Source organism: Pezoporus flaviventris, unplaced genomic scaffold (genome assembly GCF_033815535.1).
Source record: "Pezoporus flaviventris isolate CSIRO_AGI_PZ_B2104156 unplaced genomic scaffold, CSIRO_AGI_Pfla_v1 ptg000037l, whole genome shotgun sequence".
NCBI lineage: Eukaryota > Metazoa > Chordata > Aves > Psittaciformes > Psittacidae > Pezoporus > Pezoporus flaviventris.
The window spans coordinates 19,184,631-19,208,061 of record NW_026892585.1 but is presented as its reverse complement, the minus strand read 5'-3'; the positions used below and the strand labels follow the sequence as shown (position 1 = coordinate 19,208,061).

The following is a 23,431-nucleotide window of genomic DNA, read 5'->3' as shown; positions in this document are numbered from 1 at the left end:
CACTAGGAATATAAAAAGACAACTGCATGACCACAACTTAATTACATTTGCCTTGCCTGACACAGCTTTTTTTTTTGTGTGCTTCTTGTGAAATACTGTTGTCCTTGCCTTCTACATTCTTAGCTCTCATTTGTGAAATTTAGGAGTTGATTTCCCACTGTTAGCATCAGCACATTTTTCATAACAGAGAAGAAAATATTCTTCTTATGACTTCCAATTCATAGCTCTCAAAATCTGTGCACTAAATGTAGTAAATTATTTTGACAAAAGATGTTTTTAACTAGTATATCATCTACATTAGGATTTTGACAGTACATTAAACTCACCAAAAGCTGTTTAAAAGTTATTTTCTTAAAAAATAGTACTGTGTTATGAAAATCTCATCGGAAAACCTAGTGACATTTTGCAGATTTATTTCTCTTTTAATTTTTACATTTTTAACATTTAGCATTTTAAAACATTTTAAAACATTTTTAGCTTTTTAACCTTTTTTAATCATTAAACATTTTTTAACATTTAACATTTACATTCAGTGGAAGTGAGTGTATGCCCTTTGAGGTATATACCAGCTGTGTATTTTCATTTCCTTAATCTATACCAATGTTTTTCTGCTTTTAATTTAGAACATAACATCTAGGAAGATCCATCTGCACTACTGCTTACTTTTGTTCACCAATGAAAGGAACATGCCCAGTGGCAGATCATCTTTTCAGGGTGTTCATTATCTGTATACTTTGGTGATTTTTTCCTTTGTCTGTCCTCTATCCTCCCCCTAACCACAAAAAAAAACCCCAACAAACCCAAAACATTTTCTTCTTGTGGCTTTGTCAAAGATTTTAGTTTTTTGATGATAATGATCAGTCTCTCAGACATTAATCTAACAAATTTTTACGTATACGTACTGATTTCATAGGCATCTCTAGTTTTCCTCTGCTTTAACCTTTCTCCTCATACATAGCTCCATAGAGTAGGAGAGTTATTCTTTCTCCTGAGCATATTTCTTTAGAAGTTGTTCTGCTGTCATATTTTGGGGTTTGTTTATTGTTTGATTTGGTTTTTGCAACTCATGCTGTGTTCTGAACTTGCTTATTAGTTATAATTAGCAGGAAAACACAAAAGTAATGTAAAGAAAGAAATGTTACTTCAATTAGGAAATGAAAAAATAAGTTTATTCTCTACGAAGTTGGAGACATTCAACTGAAAAGTTATCTTAATCAAATGTGACTTTCTGGAGCTTACACATTATAGAGATTTTCAGCTAGAGCAATACCTTGAGGTTTTTGTTTTGTTTTGTTTTTTCAAATAGTAATTCTTGAAATTAAATAACTGGGACAGTGCATAATTGGAACCTAAAACTACGTTCTGAGAAGTTTTACACTGTGGCTTTTCTGGGTATAAATAAATGTCCATTTAAAGTGTGTCTAAATGATATATACCTCTTTTATATATATATATATATATATAAAAATATATCTTCTTGCTATATGAAGTGTAACAAATACCACAGCAGGCAGAACTGCACTTAAATGACCTGCACTTTACTCCTTTTCTTACCGTAAAATTATGACTAGGACATTTCTCAGGTACTCACTGACATTTTACAACCTTTTTTTTTTTAAGATGGTACAAAGAGTACACTTTTAATACAGAGAAGAATTAGACTTACATTATTAATTTTTAATTTGTTCTTCTCTCTCCTTTGTAGATGTCCAGATATATGATAAAGGACAGCTCTACTCCGTCTGCGTGCTGACTCAAAATGTGACCCTGCTCTTCCTCTTCCTTTCCATTTTTCTGCAGAACAGAAGTGACAGTCCAGTAAACACCAGGAAATGGCAATTATAACTTTGGGAGCTGTATTGACATTTTAGACTTGGCTATAGATAGGGCTAGACGTAAAGATTATACATGCCTTTTCTTATACTAGGCTTCCACTATGTCAGAATAGACTAATTTGCAAGCTTGCACACTAATAATATACAATTCTTGTATTCATGCTTTTAAATTTCTTTTCTCACCACATGGTCACTGGCATAATCATTTGATGCATTCCTTAATGACATGAAATCCATTAAGGAGTAAAGACTGAACACTGTTTTGGGAAAGTTTGTGTTTTTTCCCTCCATTCAGATGTCTGTAACTATCAATCATGGGATCAAAGTTTGTTCCTGCTTGTACAACAGTAAATTCAAAGAAACTCCAGTAACTCTGGTGGAATTACAGTGAATTGTTGACAGAGTAAATGAAAACAGGCATTTTGTGATGTGTCAGGATTAACAAGAAAGGAATTATGGGAATAAAGGAATAAGCAGAAAGAAGGAATGCATAAAATTAAGGGGGGGGGGGAGAGGAAAGGAAACCCCAAGCAAACCCAAAACCAATTAGCAGAGCCAGAAATTTACAAGTAAAATATAGCTTGTTAACATCTTGGAACCTGCCCTTTCTAGATTCTTTTCTAGGCAAGAAAGATTTGACTTATAGAAGACTAATGTCTTTTTGGTTCAACAACACAAAATTGTACATAACAAAAAGCATAGAAACTTTCCAAATTTCTCAGTGAAGAATGTTTCCTGTAATTCATGGAAGAGCTCTCTCTAGCTGAAGATTTTTTACAATGCATTGCAAAAACAAATAGCTACTGAATAGCTGGAGAAAGCATTTGAAGAAGTCCTAAAGTTCCCCATTTCCAACTTTGTTGTCTGCAGATAGTTGAAAGAGCTACAACACATACAGATGCCAGCTACAATGAAGAAATAAACCCAAAGTATTTCAGAAAAAGAATTCAACTGAGTGTGGTTTTGCTTTGTTTGTTGTTTTGCTGTTGTTTTTTTTAATTTTCATCTCTCAAACATCAAACCATTTAAAACTCCATTTTAAAACTGCTCTTAAATTCTGGGTGACAATAAAGTTCTTATTGTTTCTCTGAGCAAAAATTAATTTCAGTCTGTTGAATCAGGTCTATACTGTAGCTCGGGGCAGCTGTAGTTGTCTGGCTTTTTAATATGACTTTGAAATTCCGTTGCGGTTTAAGCCTAGCTGGTAACTCAGAACCATGAAGCTGCTTGCTCACTCCCCCTTTTTTATCACCCAGTCAGCTCCCAGAGGGGTGTGGAGGAGAAATGAAAGAATGTAAACTCCATGGATTGAGATAATAACAGTCCAGTAACTAAGGTATAACACAAAACTGCTACTGCTACCACCAATAGTAACAGTGATAAGGGAAATAACAAGGGGTGAGAATATAAAAATTAAAGGGGAAAAGACAAAGAAAAGAATAAACACACGTGATGCACAGTTCAATTGCTCCCCACCCACCGACTGATACCCAGCCCGACTCGAGCAGCAATCTGGGCCTTCCAGGTGACTCCCCCCAGTTTATATACTAGGCATGACATGCTGTGGTATGGAATACCCCTTTGGCTAGTTTGGGTCAGGTGTCCTGTCTGCTTCCTCCCAGCTTTTCTTGCCCCTCCTCACTAGCAGAGCACGAGAGACTGAAAAGTCCTTGATTGGAGTAATCATTACTTAGCAACAACTAAAATACTGGTGTGTTATCAGCATTGTTCTCAGGCTAAAGTCAAAACTCAGCACTGCTCCAGCTACTAGGTAGGAGAAAAATAACTGTTACAGCGGAACCCAGGACAAATTCTCTTTAAAATTATTTACAGGCCTCTCTTCCTTTTTCCAGCCTAAACTGCCATGTGAATGAGGCCATTCAATTTATTGCCTCACAAAGTAGTCAATAAAATGTGTTTCACATCTATGAGGCAGGTTGAGAAAGTGGGCAAATACCTTTCACAAGTTTCTTGCCAGCAATGTTTTCAGGACTCTAGATAATTTCCAGAATAATGCTCTCCCCTCCTTCCCCCTCCCCACCCCAGAATAGCTCTTAAGATGCTTTTCAATTTAGACTTGACCTTTCTTTCATCAGAAAAGTGGTAAAGTATTCTTTAACTCTTCCTGCTGTCCTTCTGTGTTGTTTTTATTCTTTCAAATGAGATTGGGTATAGCACGACAAACATCACACATGATAATCTCAGAAGTCTTTCCTAAGAAGAAAAACTTTTAATGACAACTCTTTGCTGATCTTATCTTGCAATCTTATAATGGAAGGTTACAGTAAAAAAAGCACAATGAAATGGAAACACCTTTGTAACTGCTGACTTTTCTGTTTGTGTTTTTAGAAGAACATGGGATATCAATTTTCTGCTTAGGGTTAATAGAAAGTGGAGGCATAAATCCTTTCTTATGCCTTTGGAAAAAAAAAATCTACTCCTTAGGTATAAATCAGAAAAATAAATCCCAACAATTTCTGATAAGCTCTACAAAGTACATGCTGCCCTAGCAATGAAAAAGAACTGTAAACTCAGATTTACTGACCAAATTAAAACAAACCCTATGTCTGCTCTCCTTCAAAACACATCAGAGTAGTCAGAGCATAGCATAGTATCAGATATTGTCCAGTGTAGCATGAAGTGTTTACTCATCAAATGGGAGATATTCTTTCAACCATGAAGTTCAGGTGGTAACAGATAATAGATATCACATGCTGTTCTTGAGGCTATGGTCAAGGCAGCTTGTTGCAGCCTGCCAGCTCCTGGGATATTCCTTCTTAAAACAGCTGAGAGGGTGACATGAATCGGCTCATGGCCCAAGAACACCTCCACAGACATGAGCAGGATACATCTGAATACCAGCCTGTTCTTGTTCTAAGTCTCCAGCCTCGTGCTTATCTGTAATTGCACAGGAATAGGAGCTTTCTTGGAAAGTAAATCCACCACATACAAGTAGAGCCACCAAGATCTTCATGGATAGTGGACTCAAGCTGTCTACACTGAGTAACTCTGACGTGACCCAGAAGCATTATGCACACTCCACAGCAGTCAAGATGTTGCATTAGAGACACCATGAAATGCACCTCTTTCCAAATACTGCAAGAAACTAACCTGCTCTGGCCAAAAAGGTTGTACATTATTGCCAAAAAATGTCTCAGGCTTGGTATTTTTCCTTATTTTTCCCGGCATTGAAAGAACTGCCTTCGCTTTTTCCTCAGTTTATGAGTTATCATAGCAGAATACGCATTAATTAAAACCACTACTTAGATTTCCCTCTGGTGTGATTAAATGCCCAACATGTGTTTGCATAGAATCATCTCCCAGTCTCATCTTGTATCATTACCACAGAAAATTTTCTACACAAGTGTGCATGGATGCAAAAAAGAAAATCAATATCTAGCATTTCACTCACATTACACAGGAAAACCAAAGAGATTTATCTGGTTTTATCCAAACAATTATATAGTTAGAGAACTAATAAAAGCGACCAGCACCTCTCAATATTCAATCCAGAACACAATAGACTGACAATATGTGAATGAGCTATAGAGGAGCAAGGCAAAGTAGTGTGAGAGTTTAGTCCTGGAACACGTGCACACCTGAGCAGCTTTACTCACAGAAGGTAGTTATACCAAAATCCAATGTGACAGAGCTATCCTAAAGTCTGTGAGTCTGCAGACTTGGACCTCTTATCAGTGTTTCTGCAATTTTTTTTCAGTTCTTTGAGCACATTGAAAATGTAAAATTTACCACTAGGGACAAGACCATAACCATTCACTGCTTTCTTATATCTTGACAACCACAATAGCTCCACACTTAAGGTTATATTCCAGCCTTGGCTACTTGTTTGCTACTGTTGTCCTGTTTGCTTACAATGTGTGGCTGTTAGGCATAGGGCAAGACTGATTCAGACACATTGACTATCTTCTTCAAACAGTATAAATATAACCATTTCAAATCATGATGTGCAACAAACCTGACTGTCCACATGAGCAAAACCAGTAAAGGTAGTACAGACACAGCTATCTTTAAACACTTTGCAAGGAAGAGCTCTGAAGAAGAGATGGCTCTGGATTCACATGGGCAGCCAACCCTACAGTGCCTGCTATCTGAAAAATTTATATTATTTAGGTTTATTTAATAGTGTAGTGCATACTTTTATAAATAGGTGATCTTCCCTACTGCTGTATTCTGAAACCAGGCAGAGAAATAAACCTCCCCATTAGCTTTCTGTGTATTTCTCTAGGGTGTCACAACCCAGACACTTTGCCCAATCACACAGTGAGGTGCAGTTACCTGGGATACCTTACAAGTACTAAACTGTTCCTTTATGATACTGGGTTCCATGAACCATTTCTCCATCATTTATCAGTCTTACAACTCTATCTGTAAAAGACTTCCTGTAAAAAGTGAAATTAAGATTTTTTTTGTCCTCTTAATCCAGGTCTCGAGAAGCCCTCATCACTTGCACCATAAGGTAAGGAAAACCACAGGAGAAAGTGTGATCATTGCATAGACATCTGTGAATAGCCCACATGCTATAAAATAAGTACAATGAAGTCTACAGGAAACACAACAGTACTTGTTCATAGCCAATAACATTAAGGCAAAATATATTTTATAGACAGTTCTCAAAAAAAAAACAAAAACCAAAAACCCACAAAAAACCCAACAAGGAAATTCCAAAGGAAACAATTAGGGAAAAACAATACAAATGGATTCTGAAAGAACAGAAAAATCCTTCAAAATCAGAATGCTTGTATGAAGTTTTGTAGGATTTTTAAAAATTTCAGCTGAGTTTCAGATGTTATTCTCCAGGGGACAGCACACCGGCAGTTGTGAATAAAAGGAAAACTGGTAAAAGCCTGCTTTTGTATTAATGACAGAATAAAAGCACTACAACGAGCAATAGGCTGCAGGAGTTCTGTTGGCTGCAGCCACATTCTTTCTGTCAACAACAACCAAATATTCACAGAACTGCTAGCTGTATGGTGGATCCAGGCTGGCCTGTAACAATTTTTTTTTCTGCTAACAGATTAACTGATTTAAGAAGATGTACTTCACGCACATATAGCTGAAAGCCTGTAAATATTATTACAGAATATTTTTTAAAGGGACCAGTTTTGCACAGAATCAATTGTATGATTTTCATAATTTTTGTATTGTGTCCAGAGAAAATTCAGCTTTGAACAGTCAGAGAAAAGAAGCAGCAGCATACATTAATACAGTTTCATAGATCAGAATCACAGAATCATAGAATCATCTAGGTTTTAAAAGACCTTTAAGATTATCAAATCCAACCATTACCCCAGGACTGCCAAGTCCACCAGTAAAGCAGGTCACTAAGGGCCTCATATTCATGTTACTTCCAGGGACACTAAAAACCTTTAAACAGTAGTATGCTTATGAGACAAGAAATCCTTAAGCACCTTTCAGGCTGCTGGTTCTTCCATCATTAAGAAAAAAGAATAGGGAGAGAAAAAAAAGCTTGTCATAGGCTGTATTTCCCACAGTGAATGTTAGCTCACAGCAACGTGATGTGTTTATTTATCATTATGAACAAAAACATAACTGTAATAATACAGAGAATATTTTAAATATTTTTTAAAAACCCTAGAGTTTAAATATTTCAAATTCTTTACGTCATTAAGAAACTTTTGATTGACTTCAGCAGGTGCTGATGTCTGTCTTTCTGTGTAAGGATGTAGTATGCAAGGACATGGTCTTATTGTACCTAAAGGTATGTTTTCTTGTTTTCTTTTTTTCTTTTTCCCCTTTGATTTTACTAATTCAATCACATAGTTTATTTACTGATAGTCTTTCCTCCAGAATATTTGAGGAAGGTTAATGTGATATGATCATAATTACAAAATCATTGATCTTTTCACAATTAAAAAAATAATTGTACACAAGTTCATGTTAGTCACTTATTGAAGTGAAAGTAGGAATATATACACATGAATAATTTCTGTCTTGCAATGGAAGCAAGCTTTTTGAAAATGAGGACTTCTTTTCTTAATATATTTATCTACAATTCAGAACCAGACCAGTCACCTATAAAAATATTTTGTGGTCCAAAGTTAAAACAGGGAGGGAAAATATATTTTTTTAAAAATTTAGCTTAGAGAGCTAAGACATGTATAAGTTCAAAGACCTATAATGTCTGTGTAAACGTTTCAGGTGGTCTAGGAAAAACTCAAACCTAAACTGATTATTTCTCAAGGAATGAGATTTTCAGACTGTAAAAGTGACAGGTCATAAACCAAAACTACTTTACAAGGTAGGATGGATGGTCATAAAACCATCTTTGTTACAGCTAAACAATTCTCCTCTATAATAGTTCTGACTTGTTGAGTCTTTATAGAACTTCAGTGTTGCTTGAAGGAGCTATAGTATGAACTACATTCAGTATAACTGCAGTTACAGGTGAATTCTGGAAATGGTCCAAGTCCTGTTATTTGTGTTTCTGAACACAAAGTACATATACAATATTAATTCTCGTCCTCATGTTCTCTTAATTAATAAAATATAAGACAACAGGCTGTGTCTAGGCCTATGAAAGTCACTAAAGACATTTCTTCCTTTTCAATTTTTTCCATAAAAATGAGACTTGTATATACAAAGGTTTGTCAGTCCTCCACCTCCTCAAAAAACCCTCCATCTAACCCCTCAGAAAACTCTCCAAAATCCTCCTACCACATACACAACTCTTCTAGCTAGCAAACTCTAAAAGGAAAATCTGAATATATTTTCCATTGAGTCTTTCATCAACCTAGTCCAACAAACAGAAAAACACCAGAATGAAAAAAAAGAAGAAACCCAAAACCACAAAATAACCCAACCAAACAACTTCCCCCTTCTATTTTAATAACTGGGTTTCTAAGGAAAATCTAGAGGTGACTTCATGAATTTATGCATGAACCCGTGAGTCAATGAACTATTTGGTTGCTAATACACATATTCTTTCACCTTTCCAGGATATCCCAGAATACAGTCTGTTCCTTTGCATTTGCTCAAGAATTTGCTTTTCTTTTTCTCATTTTCACTCAATACATACCACAAGAGACACTTTTTTCCTCACCTCCAGAACATATCCTGTGCATCTCTCAGATTTGCTGGAGTGGAACTGCCACTTACATTTATCTCTGGATAAAAGGCTAAAACACTGCCCATAAAGACTGGTATGCCTCTACAAGTTCAAGACTCAAATACAACTTATTTGCTTGCATAAGAAAGTGGAAAGAGGAGAGGCAGATATGCTCACATATATCTGCAGCAAGAAAGTAGAAAGGAAGATCTATTTTTGCCCCCCAAGTGTTCATTTACACTCTCCTGCACTGACCAAGAGGAAAGCATCTTCTCTTAAGGTGGAAGATATGTAGACCCGTCTGACTCTAATGGTCAGTCAGAAGCCAAGTCATCCTGGAGAAGACATAACTAAATCATTGTAGTATAAAGACTTCCCCAATGTTAGTCTTTTGGACAGTAGGAAAGTCAGGGTAAAGCTGTGCTTCTATCTCAACTCCTCCATTGACAGAATTGTATGTCTTTGTCAGGATGTATTGCTCCCAAGACTGAAGGAGGTGATCCTTGAACATTAATCAGCTTTCTTAGGCCCTTTTCCCCCCAGAGCTTTATCCTATGGTACTCTACCAACCAGATCCCTGAAGAGGCCAAAATCCACTCTCCTGAAGGATCTTGAAACTTTACCATTTCATGGACACTGCCCTCCAGCTTCACATTCCCCATAAGCTCTGCTGCAGTTTGAGCAATCATCAAGTAGCTGAGAGGGTAATTAAGCAGAATAAATCAAAGTGAACATTGCAGAATTTCTTAGAAGTGCAGCCCATCCCTGTCCCCAACAGACATTTTTTGATATAAAAATCTGGAATGCAAAATGTTTAGCACATGGTATATCACCCCTGACACATTCAAAAGAGCTACCCCTCCCTCCAGCAAATGATGCATAATCAAAATAAATCTGTTTTCTTAGAAATTTATATAGAGCTAAGGATTAATAAACCAGAAAAAGCTAGCTAGTTAAACTGCAACACTGCAGCTTAGTTTAATCTGTACTGGGAAAGGGTGTAGTACAACTTTTAATTCACATTATTATAAGGGTAAACGCATTTTTGCCAACAGGCAGGCCAATCTGGAAGGAGGCTTTCAAACTAGGAACAATATGGGGATGACCAACAAAGAAGTGAAGAAGCAGTGGGGTGGACTGACAACTGGCTGAATTGCTGGTCTTTAGAAGGTTGTAATCTGCAGCATAAAGTCGAGCTGGATGACACTCAGTAGCATTATGACTGGGGCATTTATGCTATGGCAAATACTATTTAATTTCATTAATGACTTAGAAAATGGAGAGTGCACTCTTGGCGAGTTTGCAGATGATACAATTTGAGAGTGAGGAACTGTTGGTCCTTAAGATGCAAGATGGCTCAGAGGGACCTGGACAGGCTGGAAAAATGAGCCAACAGGAATCTCATGTAGTTCAACAAAGTCCTGCACCAGAGAAAAATAAAACCACGCACTAGGCCAGGTGGGAGCCAACAGCAGGCAAGCAGATTGCCAGTAAAGGACCCAAAGGTCCTGGTAAATGCCAAGTTTAACATGTTCCAGTAATGTACCCTTGTGGCAAAGAAAGCCAACAGCATTTAAATCTGCATTGGGAAGACCACTGCCTGCAGGTTAAAGGAGATGATTCCTCCGCCTCTATGACAGTGGTAAAACACATCTGCAGCACTGTGTACAGATCTGGGCTCCTCAGTACAGGAGAAACATGGACATACTAGAGAAAATCTGGTAGATGGCCACAAAGATGATCAGGTGTTTGAAGCATCTGACATAGGAGGACAGGCTGAGAGAACTGGGACTGTTCAGCCTGGAGCAAAGAAGCCTTGGGGTAGAACTTATCAGTGTGTATAAATACCTAATGAGGGAAATAAAGACAACAAAGCCAGAGTCTTCTCAGTGGTGCCCATTGAAAGTACAAGAGACAATGGGCACAAAAAAAAAAAGTGAAATTCTGTTTAAATATATGAAAAAGCTTTTTTCTTTATGAGCAGTCAAACACTGTAACAGGCTGCCTAGAGAAGTTGTGAAGTCTCCATCCTTCATGATATTCAGCACATATCTGGACATGGTCTTGTTCTAGCTGACCCTGTTTTGAATATTGAACGCTGGAGAAGACAATATCCAGAGATGCCGTCCCACATCAACTATTGTGTGATTATGTGGTTTCTATGTATTGCACACATTTTTACAATAATGCTGCAATAAAGCTGAGAAAATTTGTCCTGATAATTGTTTTCAAAGGGATAAAAAATTTTTCAAATTATGAAACCACCAATGGATTAACAACGAAGGCTGAAGGCAACTTGTTGGAATGAGACACATTCAACAAGGGAATTTTAGCAGCGGTTATAACAGTAGAACTGTATTATATATATACTGTACTGATCTATATAACCCAAATTATTTCATATTTGCAGACAGATTAGAGATCTAAAAGGAGTTGCAGACTAATTTAATTTCTTATTTCCCTACTTGGATTCTTGTAACTTCATTAAGTTCTAGCATGTGTCCAAGTGTATTATGAAAACTTGGTATTTAGAAATTAAAAAGCACTGAAGCAGGCATACCATACAGGAGTCCAGATTTGGAGTCTGGTATTTTCAGTTCAATCATTTTTCCCCTGGAAGCACAATGGAACTCTTAAACCAGTTTACCAAAACTGTAAGTCAGGATGTTAAAATAAATCTCCTATAAAACTGTATGAGAGACAGTTTCTGAAGGAAACACTATGTTTATAGAAAACCCAAACTTTTCCTGTATAGTGGAAAGGCCAGAGGTTTGATTGAAGAGCCCAAGTTTGGGAAGAAAAGCTGTTGAGTTTCTTTTCACAACAGTAGATAACTATAGATATTATTAAACAGATGGAAAGAAATGTCCATTTCTACAATAAACTTATACAGGTAGGGAAACATAGAATATTGAAAATAAATTAGCAATATTGAAAAATTGAGTCCTCTATGGACATTGCAATTAAAAGGGAGGTAGGGTGGGGGAGAAGAATAGTAAATTAACTAAAAAAGTCTAAACCAAACTAAAAAAGCCATATAAGAGCCATCGACTGTCACAGCATTCTTAAAGACTGCCAAACACCTTAGGCATGTGTTTTTGTCTTATATGAAAGCCTTAAAACAAAGTCTGCTCTTCCCATTGGTTGATAGGGCTGATTTCACTGGAAACTTTTATAACAGAAGAAGAACAGGAAAAAGTTCCTTTAAATTTGTACTTAGAATGAGACATTCAAAAGAAAGGGTCACTGAAGACACCTGACGTTTGGGCTGGGTAAAGGGAAATCAGGCAAAAACTTGGACTTTTGCAAGGCACCAGGCACAATGGAGCAACTGAAGTTGTGTAAACAGATGAGATAAAATAGATGAGAAAATGTCCACAGAAAATCAAAGAAAGTATCAACTGCCAAGGTCTGTAAAAGTAAAAAGGCAATCCACAAGAAAAGAGAGACCATAAAACCAGAAGATAAAGCTCAGGAAGATGTTACTGTGAAAGTAGAAGGAGAACAAGATTTTAAAGAAGAAACAGGTAGCATCAAAGGTGTAAAAGGTAGGAGGAAGAATGAGTCTGGAGAAGACTTCTGGAGGGACCAGCAGTCAGTGTATTACCACAGAGTGCTGGGGGAGTGCCAAGGGGTCCAAGGGTTTAGGAGAGAAGAAACATTAAGGAATTTTGTTAGATAAGCTGTCCAAGGAGTTTGGAAATTAAAAGGAGATCCAATTTGACTTAATGTTTCATACAAATTATAAAAGTCTGCTCTGGGCAGAACAGAGAAGAGATTGAGTGAAACAAACAAACAAAAAAAATTAATAAAACAGCCTTGCATGGGCAAAAGAGTTTCATACTGACCACATCTGTATCCAAGTCCTCCTTCCCACACACAGTCTAACAAAAATAGATATGCCAAAAAGGCAGTAGAAAACTGCTCATAATGACAATTATCTTATAGCAAGAGCTGGCAAGTTTCCAAGTTATCTGATTTTTTTAAAGGACGAATTCAGTAATTTTACTTTGAAAAAGTAAAATTATATTTTTAGCAATATTAACTGTGAAAATATCTGTATCAACCACTGCAAAGGGTGTTAATCACTGAACATTAAAAGAGATCTTTAATAACATAATGTAAACTCAATTTTCTCTTAAGAAGTGCATCCTATATGCCTGATGGAAGTTGTGATCTAAGAATCACCAATTACTTTTATAAGCTAAACACTCTGACGTTTCAGATACTGAATCAAGTTGCATAGATTGTAATAGGAATTCTTTTCTGACAATGATGAGATGATGTTCGCCACTGTAAGACTAGTGAATCACTCTTGCATAGAAGAATTTGAATGTTACTTAAAAAGCTAACATAACACTACATTTATTTATATATACAGTACATACAAATAAGCCATGCTGATTTACATAAAATTAAAGTGGTGGAATTGTTTGTAAATGTTTTGAATAAATGGTTAAATCCTGTGTTTGTTTTTTTTATATAAAACAGTGTATTTGGCAGAGCCCCAAAGTGATACTTTCTGTTGCTGTGATGCAAACAAGTATCACAATAGCATAAAATGATTCCCATTTTAAAATTATTATAAAGAGAAGGAAAAAACAAGTTTTAGGATTGTGCTCTATTCAGGATGAATACAAATTTTTAAATGTACAACACCAAACAAGAGTTAAAATCTGCTTAGGTTTATGATTTAACATGAACATCAAAAGCTAAAGATAATTTAAATCCATCCTAAAATAAGCATACAGCTATAAAATGTTTATCACATAAACAATAGCTGTCATTTTACAAGTAATCAGTGATAAGCCTATATCAAGTCATCACTGGCATACCAAATGTGATTTCTTGCTGAGGGTATCCTGAAAATCTGTATCTCTCCTAAGGAAAATCATTAACATTTAAAACACAGATGTTCTGACAATCTCTCTTCCACATGACCCCATGTAGCATGTTTTAACAAAGTACCTCCCTAAAACATCCATAACAGTAAGGTTTTCTTTAGGATAAACTAGATAAAATATTTTTTATATTTTATATAGGTTACTTTGAGGTGAAGCAATGGGTTGAAATTGTAAGTAAGCAAAAGCTGCAAAACTTATTTGTGTACTACTTCAAAACCTTTCTTCAGTCTTTCAGCTCAGAAATTCTCAAATATGTTCAGTGCAAAAAGTGAAGGATTGAAAAAAAAACAAATCCTCCATTATTCAGGGCTTGAAAAGTAAGACAAAGGTGAAATTATTTGTCCAGATGTACAAAAGAGGCAGACATTCTTAACATAAATGTTGGTTTGCAAATATTCAGCAGCACATGGAAGCATATTTTCTGTTTTAAATTACTAAAATACTGTAAAAAAAAATACTGAATTACAATTCTCTGTAACTGAAATATAACCATTTTGTTGAAAACCTAATATTTTAAATCAGAAAAAAAGATGAATATTAACTGTTCCCCCACTTCAGAAACACTTAAAGAATAAAAGGCCATACCTATGTATTTTCTGAGATAAGCAGAGATCAAATGACTACCACAAGGTGAAAAAATTAAATAAAACCCAGAGAGTATCAGATTGGGAAGATAAACATTAATGAAATTTTGAAGAATTCTGAAAGTTACTCTTTGTGCATGCAGAAAATCTTTTCTAGACAGTTCCTTTGACACCAAAAAGATGCAAACCTAATGTCTTGACTCAATATACCTTTACACAATGTAAACCTGGGATAAGTTCACTGCCTTTGATACACAGCAAAGGTCAATGCTGACTGTACAACCTCCATACTTGCACACTGTCTTTGAATTGTGTTAGTAGAATTCAGCAAAACTTGACTCACTATACAGTCAAAATTATGTTATGGCAGCTGTGAAGTGTTAGTATAACACAATTTTTTACAAAATTAATCAGAGAATCCTTGCACTGTTTTCTTTCAGAAGCAAACAAATGTAAGAATGTGCTTCTTATACTACTGGATATTCCTAAAGACAAAATAAATATATTAATTCTGTATAATGTAATGAAAATTAGAGGAAACAGGAATAGATCCACTTCTCAACATGCAAAATAATTTCTAAAGTTGTATGTTCAGCTAATGGAAAAACATGAAAAAATGTATTCACCCATCTCTCAGCCATGCTGAAATCAGATTCACAGGAGGAATATTTTAAAAGATAGCTTTGAAAAAAATCTAGAAAGTAAATAAATTAAATAATGGCATATTAAAAAAAATTCTAATTTAAAGATAACGTACTCTTTGCCCTGGATTCCCTGTATACAGACTGTGGACCAATGCATAAATAAGAAAAATATACAAACAAGAATTTCAACAGATTATTTTTCTTTCCATGTCATATATTAATTTCTTCTTTGAAAAGCTATGAGATCTCTATATTGGAAAGTGTACATGAGAGGGAGAGTTCATGGAGGTATGACTCCCAAAAAATTATCAGTGTTGGTTCTTATCAATGTTGTTACACGAACCTTCCTTTTTGTCTTCTGCAGGAATCTTCACTTTTGTGTCTGTTATATCTTTGAAAGAGGCCAGAAAGAGTACTACATCTCCTTTTTCATTCTTTATAGGAACAATATCCAGTAAGCACCAGAATGAAGAGCCTGCAAGGATAAAGAATGATTTTAATTCAAACAGCTGTCTTTTTAGCAGAGAGAGGAAAAAAAAAAAAAGTGAACTACTAAATCTGCAACCTATGTAATTCTAAAAAAAAAATAATAAAAAAAATCTTATTTAGAAGGTCAGTCAGGGTATCACAGATGTTTAGCCCATTTAAATCTCTTTGCATCATCGGTTGAAGCTCAGTAATACTGCTTTCTCTAGAAGCGAGACATTAATTTAAATGCAAAATTTATCTACAGGGATCATTAATAGAGTTTAATGAAGCTGCTTACTCCTCTGAAATCATGCTTTCCTTTGTGCTCTCAACTGATGCTGCTTATTTTACTGGAATAGCTTTCACTTTGTTACCCTGACGTCTGAAACTTCCATGTTTACTGTAGAATCATTCTCCCTTAACTATCTGACTTGATATCATTAAAATCACTTGACAGAAGACCTGATACTCAGGGCATCATTCCAGTAATTCAAAGATATTTAAACTAATCAGATATCAGACTTAGAACAGAAGCAGAATTAAGTCCATGCATTTTACAGATGATGAGATTTATAATATCACAATCATCTCTAAGATTAGTATCAGCTGTCTTCCTTATTGTCTATAATGTTCACCTTGCTAAAACTTAACTTAGACAATGCTGACTTTGGAAATAGTTTTAATTCTTGTAAACCTCTCTCCACGCCTGCTACATACTTATATGGTTTAAAATAAACTGTTACTATTGTCACTGGCTGTGTCACATGTCCTATTTGCAAGACCAGTTTTTCAATTCCAACAACATCATTCGTAAGTTTGCTGTTAATGCAGACCACTCATAATGGAAGATAATGAATGCCTAAACGCTGGTAATGCAATAGAAGTATAATAAAAGTCTCAGCAAACATCCTATATTCCAATCCCATCCATTCTGGGATTATTCAGCCAGGCTGGGCATTAATGCTACCACCACCACCAACCAGCCTATGAATGATTTATAAGCTATGTAAGAACAGCTAGATAATTACTTTTTTTAGTTTTAAATTTCTTTTTTGGACTTCTTACACTTCCACAATCATGTTTCTTATCAACATCATACTTTAATTTGTAAAAAAACCCATAATAGTTCTCAGGACCACTGCTGCCACAGCTGATTACTGCCAAAGGATCAGCTGAGTTTTAGAGGGTTCCTTAGGAAAAGCAAGCAGATGAGTCATTTCCCACTCTATTCACTATCTTTGGAGCTCTGCAGTTTTGAAAATTAACTGGACACCCCAAGATCCTGATTCAGCTTTCTAATTTGAATTTTCAACTGGAAGTTCCCTGACTGCCTGTGAGGGATGTATGTAAGCATGGGAGGTGAACCAGCAGCTTCACTTTTGAAGGACCACCACAGCTGAAGGTACAACAATATGCTTCAAAGGAAGTTCATCTGATCCTCTTTGTCCTGGTCAAGCTTTCCAAGAGGCAGACTGGCATCTCTGAGCACGACACAACTAGTTCAGTCATCAGGTAATGTTTCCACATAAGGTATTTTAAAAAGGGACAGGGAGAATTGGGAATAGGAGGAAAGAAGACTGAAGGAGAGAAAAATCATAGGAAGAAGCATATTTGGTTTATATTGGGTTTAAATATTCTTATTATGAAGATGAATACAGGGAAAACAAACAAGCCCTTTTAAAAGAAGGTAGAACTGATGTCAGAAGCAAGGTATTTCTCCTGTTTCTTCTTGCATTTTAATTGTACATTCTTCATTCATTCCTTGTACAGATTTGACTCTTTTGTCAAAACTTCTGGGAAAAACTGCTCAGTAGTGTTACTGTCAGAAGTATTATAGAAAGCCATCTCCCTATCAATCTGAAGTGATGCATTCAAAAAGCAGCAGCATTGAGCAGTTTTACTTTACTCATTACAAATCTTAAACTGGACAAATTCTTATTTAAATAGTTATACTTTGCCTGGCTGCATTCTATCAGTTTCAGTTGTACAAGAAGTTGCTCTGACCTCCTTGCCTTAAACAGCATCAGTAGCTGCAATGGTCTTTAAAAAAAGTGTTTGAATCTCCTCCAGAAGTAGAAGCATTTTTGAACTCTTTTCAATTGTTTCATGCCTTTTCAAGACACATACAAACACAGAAATTAGTTATTTAAGGCAGCTCCTGGAAGAAACTTGTAATCACCACCCATGTTCACACAAATCTAACTCAGCTATGCCAAGAAACACATTCAGTAATATTATCTAAAATGACAGATTTATAGGTTTAAGGAAGTTATTGTAACATGGTTCAACATTAGAAAAAGAGACAGATCCATTTAACATTTTGTATTTTAATTCATTTGCTGTTTTGTATAGTCAAAGTTCATTCAAATTCTTTGCAGGTAAACATTAGTCACTGAAATTGTTCCACATCCTGTCACCATTTAATGTCATTTGTTGTTTCTCTTCAATCATATTTTCTGTCATTATCTGTCCTCATTCTCCTCCTCCTCTTCTAAATATGTCTGAAGATATTGTGATTAAGTATAGCAATTATGTATCAAAAATCATAAGCACTAGTAAAGAAAACACATATCCAATACATATATTGGCTATTATTTTCTTGAAGAGTTCCAAACTACGCCCTGCATGGTGGAGCTGTTACTCTTGGAATTACTTATACAGTCAATATTAAGAAGTCCTAAGCTGAGCTTGTTGGCTTGGTTTTTTTGTTCTTCTGTCTTTACTCTGCAAGTAGCAAATAAATATGAAGTACTCTTCAGGACTAGAGGAAATGATCCAGTTTAGGTCAGGACTAGGTCAGTTTGCTCTTGCACTCTGTGAAGAAACAAAGTGTGCTGTCTTTTACTATTGAGGAGCATTCTTGGAAAAATGTACTGATCCAATGCCATCTGTTACGCAGCTTTTACTAAAAGCCAGAGTCATATAATTCTATGAGCCAAAAGAAAAACTCATCAAAAAAAGTGCTCCATTTTGTTACAATTCTTTTGAGTGTACTCATTTGTAAGACAGAAATTCCTTTCTTGCTTCAGATGGTGCACACTAATATATTCTGTATTGTCAAGAGTCACCTATCAAAGACATTTCTTGAGGAGGTTTATTTATATACAGACCCGTGTTATTGCTCCAAGCCACCACTCTTGGAGAAAGAGTCTAATCTTTCTCTTGCATTATGAACTGAAGGTTCAAAATATATTTTAATAACCTCAAGGCTTATATAAGCACATCACAGGGAAGCAGGAAAGAGACCAAATGAAGCATAATCTTATCACAAAGCAACTTGGGTATAGTCCACCTCTTATATACACATAAAATGAATGCTTTGTGGTCACTCTCTTTACCACCCTTTCTACCTTTCCTCATTCTGACAGTTAGAAGTCTGTTCTCAGACTGAAATCAAAAGAAAGGTCAAAAGACCAAGGAATTTGAAAGGGAGATTCTGTACAAAACCCTGTTGTCAGATTGCCAATAGCCTTCAGAGCCAAGTATTCCTTTCACTAGAAGGTAAGGCCTGCTTAAACCAAGGAACAGACTCAAACCATTAGCCTTATTGATGAGCTATGTGTACTCACCATACGATAATACTCACTCAAACTTTAGTCATGCCCACCCTAGATAAATTCCAATGAAATACTCAGAATGGAAGCCTTTGGTGGATATCTGAATATTGTAGAGGTATAACATAGAAATGGAATAGGACTGACAAACTTCTTTTCTTTTTTTTTAAATTCTTCACGAAAATTCATTTTGCACCCTCATAAAAATTTTAATCAAGCTTTTCTGCAGTATCTTCTTAGCCACACATACTCCTATGAATTACTTAGAACCAGTGATAGATATGCAAAGCTATGTTATTCTTTTGCTCTTGACAGCCTGTGAATAGTTTTGTCCAGGCAGATAAGTTTAAGATTTCCTTTTTTTCCCATGTATCAACTGTCAGTAGTTATACCCACTTCCAGACCTTCACTTCCTCAGGACTACTTGCCACACCACTCTCCAGACTGACACCAAACCACCTTGTGTTATCACTTATGTCACCCAAAGGGAGGAAATAACAAATTAACAAATTCCTGTGACTTATTTCTAGCTCCCTGTGGTGAGAAGAAGATGGATAAAGATGAAGAGCTCTTTCATGAAGTTCTGGATGTGTACATAACATACCAGACTAACTAAATGTAATGTTTCATAGTCTAAAAAACTGAGTACCTGAATTAAAAAAGACAGTTTAAATGTTTGGCATATTAGATACACAAATCTTGTGACACAAGACAATCACTCTTCAAGGAATAATTGTCATGATATATATGCATAACGGGGCAGAATTAGGCAGCACAAAACATCATAAATATGGCACGTTTCTTTGTTTCAGTATTTGACTTAGTCAACTATATATTCGTTTAAGCAAATGTAAATCAAGCCTTAAAAATGTAAAATTCACCACCCCAACTCCAGGGATTTGTTATGCAAAAGATAAAAATATTTTTATATAGATAGCTGTAACAACTTGTCAACAAGGTTGATGCAAATCTTCAGCATTACAGCATGGTCTCATTGACAGTGTTAGTAATTGTTAGCAAAATAAACCTACTACTGGATACAGGATAATGCCAGAGAAGTTTTAGCCTGCTCATTTCCACTTTTCCATCACAAAGAGTGGGGACTACAAGACTGACAGACCAGGACACCAAAGAATTTGCCTGGGGAAACCAAGCTCTCTCTTTCATTAGCTTATCCAAAGATTCCCAGTGTCACTGATAACATTTCATTTTGAATGTTTTGAAAAGATGTCAACATTTTGTTGAGGAGAGCAAAGTGTAAAGAAGAAAACAATGCTTTTTAAGTTTTTTGTGTTTTTTTTTTTTTAAAGGCAACTACTGAACTAAAAAAAAAGGAATGAAGCTGAAAGGAAAAGTATGTAGCTATAATTAGAGTACTTTCTCATCAAAACTTGACAATGATCAATTAACACAGATAAATCAAAGCTTTGCTCCTTCAAGGAAATAAACACCTCATTCTTTTCCATCATCTCTACAGAAAACACACGTTATGTATTAACAAAATCTACCATACTTTTTCTTCCTTGAATTCTGCTACTGTATCTGACAGCCTGTGTGCTATACCTTAGTGACAGTCTTTGGTCTGGCAATAATGCAGGAACACTAACAAGAACACATACGGGCTATCAGATAACTGACTTACATGGTCACTGATGCTTGTGCCAACAGTTTCATAAAAGTAGTAAAAAAGGCTCAAGAACTTGTTTCACCAGGTTCGGCATGGCAAACTGATCATGCTTGTATCCTGCCAGAAACTCTCCCTGCATGTTTTGACAGTCAGTGTAAATCCATTCCAAAATATCTTAAGCCAGAATACAGTGGTATGCCAAGAACTTGGTAGAGGGAAGGTGATATATCAGATACCTTGATAACAAAGTAAAAATTGCATTTCAATATGAAAAAATAGGAGTTAAACCTATGGAGCTAATTTAGAAAATTCTGTTAAAAACATCTCTGCATCTATCTGTATAGGCAATGGAATAGCACACAAAATTGTTAAAATCTATGACATCTCATCAGAGAATGTGCAAATCACCCATCCATGTGTTTGCACCCTTTTTTCTGCGCTGAACTTCAACCTACACTTTGTTCCCTCTGCTGACAGGTAACTCAGTGACTCACATCATGTTGCCCAGCATGTCTTTTTCTGCCATCACTGCTGTGATGGAGAGGGGAGAGGGAAAGGATGTTCTGAGAGGAGACACTTTTTAGCTCAGCAATCTCCTATCCTTGCTTCTCCTGCAAACTGCCGGTGATAAGCAGAGACAGACTTAACCCATCCCCGTGTATTACTATGTGGACACAGATATTGTCTGTTATGGCAGCTCCTAGTCTGAGCACATGACTTTTCCAGCCTTAGTGTTCTTGATATTTTTTGTATGCAGCAGCTAGCATGGTCTGCAGTGCACATTTTATGTAAACTAATTTATGAACTCAAGCACATCTACATTTCAGCTTTGTTTACTCAGCTTTCCTGTCTCTCCTTTTATAACTCCACTATCTTTCCTACTTAATGAAACTTCATCTCAAAATCCTCTAGTTACATTTGAGTTTTCATTGAGCAAAAGCAGTGAAGCTAAGCAATGCCTGTTAAAGCCATGTGACATACATTATCCTTCTGTGTACTACTTACTTTTTGTCTGCTCTAATTTCCTTTTCCTATCTCCATCCAGCTTAGAAAAAAACCCTGCATTTAAGTAGATAAATACTTCCCCTATGTAATACATTTACCAGGTTACATTTATAACAATTAGCAAAATACACAGGATTATCTAAAAACTCAGTTAAGTCAATGAAATGTATTCTGTTTAAATGCAAAATGCTTCAGGACAGATTCACAAATATTGTCAGTCTGCAATTTACTTTTCCTCCACCTCCAACCATCATTATTCTGTCATGGTCATAATAGTATAAGGTATGCAGCATTTGTCAGCTACCTCCTGGGAAAGTACTAATTGACGCAGACTATTTATATAAATAAATATGAATATCTACAGTTAAAGTGGAAAAACCCCCAACAAACCAAACCAAACAAAAAACAAACCAAAATACTGTTTCTTCAATATTATTATATGGACTGTTTCAGCAATAGGCTCAATTCTTCCTGAGCAGCCTAGTGTTTACTTTCTTCAGTTGAAATCTGCTTTTTTCATTGCTTAGATTTGAGCAATCTCAAAATGAGTAGTTTCTTTTCCCTTGATTACTATATTTTTGAAACATATTATTAAAACTGTGCTTACAATCTATGGCCTTTATTCCTTTTGGATTTTCAGAGCTACTAATCCAACACGTAGATGTAATCACAGCAGTAAATATGATTTCTCAGTCTACTGAGCGATGTACTTTGGAAAAAAATTAATGCAAGAAATTTTCTTAAGCCAGGATTATCTCTCTTATACGTGTATGCATGTGTGCGTATATATTTATGTACATAACTATGTATAGGAAAAAAAAACATGTATTTATACACACGGGTTTTATTTTCTCTCAGTTTGTCCCTGTAAGCTGCCTAAGGGCTTTGAAATAGTGCCTGACATTTTGACTTCAGGAGAAACTATAGCCTACATTCATCTAAACACAGCCACGTTTTCAAATGATGTTATTTTGCTTTTAAGTTCATTTCGTTCTCTTTAAAAGAAGTCTCAAAATTACATGAAATTTCCTGTAAGCAAAACCACAGAAATATTGAACAGACCACTGCACTTACAAAGAAAATTTTCCACCTCTGAGTTTCAAATAACAAGTGATAACAATATAAACAAAAATACCTTCATGCAATATATTTTCAGGACTCTGTTTCTACGGTCTCTTCCAGTGGCAGAAACAGAAGGTCTGGACTTTGTGATATGTGAGGTTTTCCAGCACTGGGAGAGGTTCTGGTCCCAGCCTCATGCTTGTTCATATAGCCTTAGACATGTTACATGCAGAAAGGGTATTCTGCTGGTTAGTTCTCTACTTACATTTGCAAAGCTCCATTTTAGAAACTGATAATGAATTTTCCACAAATTTAGTTCAGAGAAGTGTTCTTTTTTTGCTTAATGAGAATAGCAGTGCCTCTATAGTGCCTATTATTTTAATTGTATCTGTTCATATTAATCAGCAATTTTCAGGATTTTCTGTTGAGCTCATAATTCAACCTGCACTTGGCCTGCTGCTCACAGGCACCTTTCTGGAAGGAAGGAGCTAAAGCTGGGGCATGATAAGGGGTCAAGTCATGGATCCAGACTGATATCTCCATCCTGTCAGGTTTATATTTTTGTGTAGAAGGGTTTTGAAACTCTGTGGAATTACATAACACTGTAGAGAGGATTAAACTTCCCAGTTCACCACTTGAACCCATGTGAGCACATGCTGTA

General features: G+C 35.8%; 1 protein-coding gene across 3 annotated transcripts in view; it reads right to left on the bottom strand.

The window, feature by feature from the left end:
- The window catches only part of KCNH8 (potassium voltage-gated channel subfamily H member 8), a 202,712-nt gene that overhangs the window by 88,072 nt on the left and 91,209 nt on the right, over positions 1 to 23,431 (bottom strand). For all 3 annotated transcript variants that reach the window (XM_061464918.1, XM_061464919.1, XM_061464917.1), the window contains 2 exons: positions 15,398 to 15,529; positions 1,667 to 1,794 (listed from right to left, as the gene is read on the bottom strand). In XM_061464918.1, coding sequence (XP_061320902.1) covers positions 1,667 to 1,794; positions 15,398 to 15,529 — 260 coding nt within the window. The remainder of the gene's footprint in view (positions 1 to 1,666; positions 1,795 to 15,397; positions 15,530 to 23,431) is intronic.